At 34.0% G+C, this 9,324-nt stretch overlaps 2 protein-coding genes and 1 long non-coding RNA gene across 4 annotated transcripts; 1 reads left to right on the plus strand and 2 right to left on the minus strand.

Annotated features, from left to right (window-relative positions):
- Positions 1-1,299: 1,299 nt before the first annotated feature.
- LOC129299976 (cytochrome P450 71D10-like) lies at positions 1,300-3,132 on the plus strand. Its single transcript, XM_054938488.1, has 2 exons — positions 1,300-2,227; positions 2,315-3,132. Exons 1-2 carry the CDS (start codon positions 1,352-1,354, stop codon positions 2,930-2,932), a joined length of 1,494 nt encoding a protein of 497 aa, XP_054794463.1. The 5' UTR covers positions 1,300-1,351; the 3' UTR covers positions 2,933-3,132.
- Positions 3,133-3,307: 175 nt separating this feature from the next.
- On the minus strand, positions 3,308-5,460 carry LOC129299977 (uncharacterized). Of its 2 annotated transcripts, none has more exons than XR_008590678.1 (2): positions 5,298-5,460; positions 3,308-3,678 (listed from the first exon to the last, which is right to left on the minus strand). It is a non-coding gene; the product is annotated as an uncharacterized LOC129299977 (long non-coding RNA). The 2 variants fall into 2 exon arrangements; XR_008590679.1 differs by having other exon boundaries at positions 3,308-5,067.
- A 2,468-nt stretch (positions 5,461-7,928) lies between these two features.
- Positions 7,929-8,428, minus strand: LOC129299975 (cytochrome P450 76C1-like). Its single transcript, XM_054938487.1, has 2 exons — positions 8,327-8,428; positions 7,929-8,078 (listed from the first exon to the last, which is right to left on the minus strand). The coding sequence occupies exons 1-2, from the start codon at positions 8,426-8,428 to the stop codon at positions 7,929-7,931; spliced, it is 252 nt and encodes an 83-aa protein (XP_054794462.1).
- Between the last annotated feature and the right edge of the window lie 896 nt (positions 8,429-9,324).

A 9,324-nucleotide genomic window follows, 5' to 3' on the forward strand; every position in this document is an offset into this window, starting at 1 on the left:
ATCTCTACAGACTCCTTTTCAGCAATTATGTGGTGGCTGGTGAAGTCTTTTATGCTAATTTTTCCCTTTTCTTTTTATAGTAAGACAAATGCTTTAAACGCTGGTTAATTTAAAATATGCGTAGTATCAATATTGAATTAACTGATAAGAATAGAATTAACTAATAAATGAGTTAGTCAAATTTTTTTGCAAGGATAACATATGTGAGAAGTGTCTTGATTGTGAGGATTATTTTAAATTTACATAGAAAAATGTATTTTAATAATTTTTAGATATTGATAAAATTTAATTATTAAAATTGAAATGCTGAGTGAGAAGGGGGAAAAAAATCAAAACTTCCTCATGACCTCAATGGCAACTAACCGCTAGGATCTGAAGTGAGCCGACCTTCTGGAATTGGTGGGTAGAAATACAAATATTTAATGAGTGCCATTATTGCAATTCCTTACTCATTGGACCCACGTAGAAATACAAATATTTAAGGGAAAATTTCAATAAGGGGCACTTGATCAAACATAATGAAAAAAAAAATCCTTGTATTTTTGAAATTTCATTTAAGAATTCATACGGATTTTCATTTGAATTTGTGATGAAAATGACAAAATTATCTTTATTTAAATGAACAACATAAATGATTTATTGTTTTCATACTGTATGTTGTTCATTTACTTATAAAATATTGTTTGTTTTTTATTTTACTTGTTTATAGTCCTACTTTTACTTGATTCTATTCCAAACCATAAAAAAGTGAAGTAGGTAAACAAGCAACATTTCATAAGTAAATAAACAACATACAATACATAAACGAACAAGTCGTCTTATCATAAAACTAATATTTGGAATGAAATCAAGTGAAACTAGAACTACAAACAAGTAAAGTAAAGAAACGAATAACATTCCATAAATAAATGAACAATATAACATACAGTATGAGAACAAACAAGTTGTTTATGTTATTCATTTAAATGAAGGCAATTTTATTGATTCTGTTACAAATTTAAATGAAAATCTGCACGGGTCCTTCAATCAAATTTTAAAAATTCAATGGTCTAATTTTTTTATTATGTTTGGTCAACAGTCCTGTACTGAAATTTTTCCAATACGTAAAGGATAGCTTGCTAACAAATTTATAATGCTGAAAATAAATAATATTTATATCATAAATAATACAAGATACATGTTTTACACATCAATATTACCATTATTCATTTTTCTTGTATAAATTTGATCTAAAATTAAGCCATTCTATTCTCCATATATACCAGCAACCTCTTGGATTACAAAACCAGGCCACACAAACTTCGTCTACTTCCTCACGCTAGGCACCCTATACCAACTCCTGAGCCTAATCATGGAGACTCAGATCCCGTACTCCATCTTCTTCACCTTCCTTTGCTTCCTTTTCGTGATCCACAAACTTTCAACTTCAAAGAAATCCCTCAAAACCCTACCCCCAGGACCAAGGAAGCTACCTCTCATAGGAAACCTTCATCAGATTGGGTCACAGCCCCATCGATCTTTCAGAAACCTCGCAAACAAGTATGGACCCTTAATGCACCTTCAACTTGGACAAACATCCCTCTTCATCGTCTCTTCACCAGAAGTAGCCAAAGAGGTTATGAAAACCCAAGACGTGATCTTCGCTAATAGACCCACATGTTTTGCCAGCGAAACCTTGGCTTATAACAGCACAGACATAGCCTTCTCTCCGCATGGAAACTACTGGAGGCAACTCCGAAAGATTTGTACTTTGGAACTTTTGTCTCTAAAGAGGGTCCAGACATTCAGAAGAATAAGGGAAGAAGAGGTTTTTGCCTTTGTGAAGCACATTTCTGAACAGTCAGGTTCTGCTGTGAATCTCACCAGAAAAATCTACCCACTCACAAATTCGATAGTTGCTCGAGCAGCCTTTGGTCGAAAGACTGGAAATATAGAAGAAATTGTACCAGTTATAATGTCTGCGGTACAGATTACAGGTGGCTTGTCAATCGCTGATGTCTGTCCTTCCTTGGAATTCCTTCGTGTGATCAGTGGGGCGAAAGATGAAGCTGAAAAGGCGCGAAAAGGCATTGATGTGATGCTTAACACCATCATCAAGGACCATTTGGAAAAGGATGGAGATGTGGGAGAAGTAGAGGAGGATCTCGTTGATGTTCTTCTCAGAGTTCAAAAAGAGAATGATCTTGAGATCCCCTTGACTATGGACAACATCAAAGCTGTCATTTTGGTAAGCGTTAGTTTCAAGTAACGACATATGATTTCTCTTTTGTTTTTAGTACCACAAATTAATAATGGCACCAAAATATAATCGCAGGACATGTTCGTTGGCGGAACTGAAACAGCAGCAACAACAATAGGGTGGGCAATGGCCGAAATGATAAAAAACCCACAAGTCATGAGGAAGGCACAAGAAGAAGTGAGAAAGGTCTATGGAAACAAAGGATATGTGGATGAATCAGAACTTCATCAATTAAAATATGTAAGCGCAATTATTCGAGAAACTTTGAGGTTACACCCACCTGTTGTGCTGTTACTTCCAAGACAAAACAGTGAGATTTGTCATATCAGTGGCTATGAGATACCTCCCAAATCCACTGTGATCATCAATGCTTGGGCCATTGGAAGGCATCCCCAGTATTGGAATGAAGCTGAAAAGTTTCAACCTGAGAGGTTTATTGACAGCTCATCATCAGTTGATTTCAAAGGCACCAACTTTGAGTTCATTCCGTTTGGTGCAGGAAGGAGGATATGCCCTGGAATGTCATTTGCTACACCAGTTTTAGAACTGATAGCAGGAAATCTGCTTTATCATTTTGATTGGAAACTTCCTAAAGAGGAAAAGCGTGAAGATCTGGACATGACTGAGATCTTTGGTGCTGCAGTGAGAAGAAAGAATGACCTGTGTTTAGTTCCGATTGCTTACCGCCCTTAGCTAATTTATTGCCTTACTGGAATAATATCAATCAGCAATCAATAAGAGGCGATATGGCCTATTTAATTTGAAGCTATTTTCTGTGGAAATAACAATGGACGATTATATATTTGAGAGCATCCAGTAGAGGGTGGTGCTCAATGTGTTGTATCATGTTTCTGTTGAATAATGTTATTCAAGTATACATCTGTTTTTTTAAAGTTCTTTGATTTACATCTCTCTCTGATTATTTTTCTTATTTAATATTAAAACAATGAGGAGATCAGACACACTTAATGTTAATATTAAGTATATATCATTCACACTCTCTGTTAGAACTTTGGAATCTCAATATCTAATGCCACATTTGGTATGATGGAATTGAGGTTAGAGAAGTGGAAGTGGAATTTAAAAATTGGGCTGTTTGGTATGACAGATCTCACTCTCACTTGGAACTCACTTCCATCAAATTTGATGGAATTGGGTTCCTTGGGTATACCCAAGGATCTGAGATAAGTTCTCTGAAACCAACAATTTCAAGCAACAATACCCCAAGTTATAAATTTTATTGACAACATTGCCCCTCCTCAAAATCAAAAGCAAACCCTATTATGATCAAATCACTCGAGACTCTCTCCCTCAAACACTGGTCGATGCAGAGCAACCCATTACGCAGGGCAGCACGGCAGCAGCGACACGGCAAAGACGGCAGCAGAGACGCGGTATAGACAACAGCGTTGGAGTGACTGAGCATGACGGCAGCTGCACTGCACAATCAAACATTGCGGCAAGGGTATGAAAACTTCCCTTTGCTTTCTCAGTTTCGGTATGAAACATTATTGCTCAGTCCATGTGCTTTATCTTCTTTCTCCATGTGTTTTCTTGTTTCTTCTTTCTCTTCTTTCTCGGTTTCTCAGTTTTGGCAGGAGATGTTTATATTATAAATGAAATTTAGCAAAGACTAGCGTTCCCCACTTGAATTTTTTCTGGGCAACAACACTTCAAATTAATTTGAATTCTGTCATTTATTGTTAACCCATTTCTCTGATATGATTTTTTATTTTTCACCCACACAGTGCATGTTCATTCGTAACAATAACATGGTGTCATAAAGATAGTATGATGTTGAGAAGCTCTCTGGCTTTATTATGACAATGTTTGTTCTTTGTTGGGTTGTTTTCTTAAATTTGTTAATATTTTTGTCATGTCCTTTGGTGTGTAGCGGTTTTGATTCAGAAATAGTTCATACACACTTCTTTTTTGGGTGAAAAATGTGAACTTCAGGCACACTTTTTCAAGACACGAACTTTATTTTCTCTCACCATTGGTGTTAGTGTGTGTTTGGTTTAAACCCAAACCTCACTTTGAGTGGTCTAAACTTCAGTTTGGATCCCAAAAGTCGGTTCAGTACCTTTTAATTTTGTTTGGATAAAGATTACAAAAGAATGACTTTTAGGTCAAAACTGAGGTTAGGTGAGAAGCTGATATTCAGTGTATAAATTGTGTAAAAATGAGCCAAATCCAAAAGTAAAATCCCAATAGGGATATTATCCTTTACCATGGATATGCTTCAAGCAAATAGCGAGCTCAATACAAGAATCTCATTGCCTGAGTTTGTCTACATACTTCCAGGGAACAAGGCAAACAAGGCAAACAATACTTCCAGGGAACAAGGCAAACAATACATGAAAAAGGTACTTGAGCTATCTAATCTCATCAACATCTACTTTTCATTTTTCTTTAAGCCCAAATTTCTTCAATCTAAACTAGAATACATGAAAAATATATAATGTGATTTTAACTGATAAAGAAGCTGCGAAAAAAGGAATACACAATAGGTATAGATTTCACAGCAGTAAGAGGTCATCACATGCACATCCAGATCCAGCGCAAGTCTACATGCATCAACAGAAAAAGGTGGCCTTTCTAATAGCTGTATAATCTGACCAATCTCATCTACCTCTCATTTTCCTCAAACAAGAAATCCAAGTTTCTTTAATCTAAACCGTAATACTTTACAGGTGAAAACAAACTAAAAACGAACCTCACCAGTACCCTTCTTTGATCAAGTTGTATTACTCACAGTTCACCTGAGGTATTCATACCCATTAGGCAAAAGCCTAAACCTCTAGTTGACGTTAAAAAGTCATATATTCCTGCTTAATATAACAGTCTAAACATTACACAGAATACAAAATCCAGTTTGAAAAGGATAAGATATGAATCTTCATAGGTAATAGAATATGACAGTTCATGCCATAGCTAGATGAAACAATTGTGGTGGTGCGATTAGACTAATGATTGCCCTCGAAGACAGTAACAATATAAAGGGCAAAGAAAGAAACAGAGAAAGATCCCCAAAAACAAAGTAAGGGTCGGCATGTACCTCACTGGGTTATGGTTGAGTGATAGACGGCGGAGGAGCGATGACTGTCGGGGAGAGATGGTGGAGCACCGAAGAGCGGTGACTGTTGGAGAGCCCGGAGGCGCCGTGTGGGAGAGCACGAAGCACTACGTTCAGGGCAGATGAGATGAGGGTCATCACTCGTTTTTTTTTTTTTTTTTTTGTTTATTATTTCTTTAATGAACGGCAAAAGTGTCTTTTAATCTTAATTTTAATTATTATAACCTTTTTTTTCAAAAAAAAAACTCATTTAGATTCCATGTGATTGTCTGACACACCAGACACATTTGTTAAGCTCAATTCTAATCCAATCCTACTTTACTTTCACTTTCACATCCTTAAAAATGAGTTCTTTTATAACAAACAAGACATAAAAAAATTAAGTTGTGGAGTCTTGAATGTCTGGCTCTGGCGGGACAGCGCAGAGGACCTTATCAATATTAAAATAATCATAGCACTCTCCCATTATAGGCCTATGAATTAGTGTTTGGTTTTGGTACTATCAATACTCATCATCTGATTGAACAATCTGAACCGTCTAAATTTTAATTTAGATGTTTAAATTTATCAATTTTATTTTTATATTTTAATATATATTTATTAAATTATAAAATATAAAATTTTAACAAATTTATTATATTATCAATCTAGACAATATAAATTTAATTAATTAATTTGAGTAGTTCAATTTAATACTAATTTTTTTAAAAAAATTTTATAAATTGATTATCTGTATTAACTCTGAATCTAGTCTGTATAGAGTATATCTGGATATTCTATTTATAAAAATTAAAAAAATTAATATTAAATTAACTACTCGAATTAAATCTATATTGTTTAGATTGATGATGAAATAGATTTATTAAAATTTAATAATTTTTTTATAATGAATATACAATTAAATTAAAATAAATTTTATAAAATCTGAAAAATCTGGACAATTCAGATGCTTATCAAGTGATGAGCATGATGGTGCGAAACTAAAGTCCTATGAACTAAGGTCAATTATTTAACCCAAAATATATATCCGTGACGAATCAGTTGTAGGTTTATGATCGTCAGTGCTCAACATTTGATGCCATGATATCCAAAATATTCTGAACGTAATACCCCTTCTTGTCTATTTATAATTGGTCTCCGTTGAGCTTGAATAATACAGTTGACAAAGGAACGCATTCACTTTCAACATATAATGCTGTCAGTACCAATATCAGATGCAAGCATTAAGCTTTTTTTAGTGCCGATGCTTCAGTCAAATAGGCTTGCCTTTTTTCATTTTATTTATAGCATGAATTATACAGTAAAAATGCCAGCTTCTTCGCAAATAGTTAATCAGTAGCTTTTAAAGAGGGTGAAACGGTACTATTTCACGAACGTTATAGTATGTGTGTTTGTGTTTATTTTAAGAAAATTCAACTTTGCAGCAAAAAAATAAACAACTGCTTACCCTTATAGTTTAGATTTACAGTATATTACCTCCATTTATTTAAAAATATAAGATATTTTAACTAATTTTCAACTCCAATAAAGTAATAATTTATTTTCAAAACTAACGTTATTTTTTCATATTTACTCATATTTAATACAGTGTTTTACTTTAAAGTAAATATAAAGTGATTGATTTATGATATATATTTTTAAAAAAAATATAATGATTACACCTTGAAATACTAAAAATATCTTATATTTTTTAAACAACCAACTCCTCAAAAAATATTTTATATTTTTTAACAGAGAATATATATATATATATATATATATATGTGTATTTTTGTTATGTTATGCCAATGCGTTTTTTTAACAAATCAGTCTTAAATTTTAATGATGTGAACTGTGTTCTTCATTTTAAAAGTGACTAATTATCACTTAATAAGAATATTCTCTGAAGAAATCTCATCTAAATAGAACAAAAAATAAATGAAATAAGATTAGGAATTTTTTTTTCTTTTTTTCACAGAAAGAATTAATCTTCGATAGTTAATATATAAAAAATAAAATGATTAAATTCTCCCTCTTACTGTTTAATTATTTATTATTGACGTAATATCATATCAATGTATTGTATCAATTATAAAAATTATTGCCGTGGTCTAGGTCATGGAAATCACCATTTCCCATAGTGACGCAGTTTCTAAGACTGTGCCTAAATAACCTCAGGCACTGCAGCAATTTTGAGATGACATACTTATATTCTATATTTTTTATATTAAGTCACAGCTCTTGAATTTTGTATTTCTATTTTCTATATTCTGCTAGTTCTCAAAGTTTCATTTTAATTTGCATAACATAAAAATTTCACCACATATAAATAAAGAGGTTTTCCAGGTGTAACATGAAAATGATGGTGAACAGGTGAACACTGAACATATTATTTACTTATTTCTTGCTATATCAGTAAAATTTTACAACACCACTAGTAACTAAATGTAAAGGGCAGAACAGTCGCTGAAAATAGAGATGCCAGTGGACCACAGAAAATAGAGACATTTATAGATTATAGAACTAGGGTTGATAAACCACAGGGACTAGCCAGAGATTCTCAGTTCTTCTCACACTTGCAGAACGTCTCAGACATGTCAAACCTTCATGAGTGATTCCATTGGTAGCTTCCAATCAAAATGATACAGCAAAATTGGCAAGTGGAAGCTCAATGTTGGGCATAGCTAAGTTAATTCCAGGACACATTCTTCTTCCAGCACCAAATGGTATATAATCAAAGTTTGTTCCTTTGAAATTAATTGGATTATCCACAAATCTCTCTGTCTGAGGGTTGAAATATCAGCATCATCCCAAACTTGGGATCTCTTAGTATTGCCCAACCATTGACAATGATTCTGGTCTTTTCAGGTATCTCATATCCATTGATAAACACATCTCTCAATATTTTCTCGTGGAAGTAGCAGCACCCCAGGTGGGTGAAGCCTTAGGTTTCTTTCACAATTGAATTTAAGTATTTCAATTTGTGAATCTCACTTTCATCCACAAGCCTTTTTTTTGTAGATCTTTCTGACTTCAGCTTGAGCCTTCACCATCACCTCCTTTGGTTTCTTCATCAATTCTGCCATTGCCCACTCTAGAGTAGTTGATGATGTCTCGGATCCAGCAATGAACATGTCCTGAAAATGTTTATCATATGAATTACGCTCCTAGCTTTTCAAAACCAATATAATAAGCATGACGTGAATCTCTAAACTCTCAGACTCAACTTATTGATGACTTCTAACGAGGTAGAACTTTTTGGAGATTATTGGGTCTTATGCACTACGTGCCTAGTCCAAAATGATATAATTGTTCATTTTCAATGAAATTAAATAAACGAAAATTCCATAATGAAGACCAGATTTCTTAATTAGACATGCATACTCATACCAGAAGGACGACTTTGACGTGGTCGTGAGTCAAGGGATGTTCCAGATCTTCTCCCTGCTGAATCTTAGAAGAACATCAAGTAGATTCTCCTCATGCTTACTTTCACTGCTGGTTGCTTTTCTTTCTTTGTGATCCCTGATGATGTTTTCGATGATTTCATCATTCAATCTGTGGATCATTTCAAGTTTTGCTTTGATCCCTGTAATCACTTGGAGAACTTTGATAGAAGGAAAGAGATCAACAATTGAGAAACCTCCCACCAGCTTCATGATATACTTCAGAGTAGATAAGAAAGCTTCTTGATCTCTTGACTTCTTACCAAAGGCTGCTCTTGCAATTATGGAATTCGTGGTTGTGAAGATTCTCTCACTCAGATTTATGATCAACCCTTCATTAGAGCATATATCTTGACAAGCGCAGACACTTCCTCTTCCCTTATGTACCTAAAAGATCGAACACGCTTTGCCGTGAAAAGTTCCAAAGTACATATTTTCCGGAGTTGCCTCCAATGGTTTCCATGTGGGGAAAATCCAACGTCTATGTTGTCATAAAGGATGATCTTGGAAGCAAGAAGATGAGGTCTATTGGAGAAGATAAGGTCATGTGTTGTGAAGATCTGTTTGGCAATTTCAGAAGAAGA

This window comes from Prosopis cineraria, unplaced genomic scaffold, assembly GCF_029017545.1.
Source record: "Prosopis cineraria cultivar Desert tree isolate PC_DT_omini unplaced genomic scaffold, ASM2901754v1 PC1372, whole genome shotgun sequence".
Classification (NCBI taxonomy): Eukaryota; Viridiplantae; Streptophyta; class Magnoliopsida; order Fabales; family Fabaceae; genus Prosopis; species Prosopis cineraria.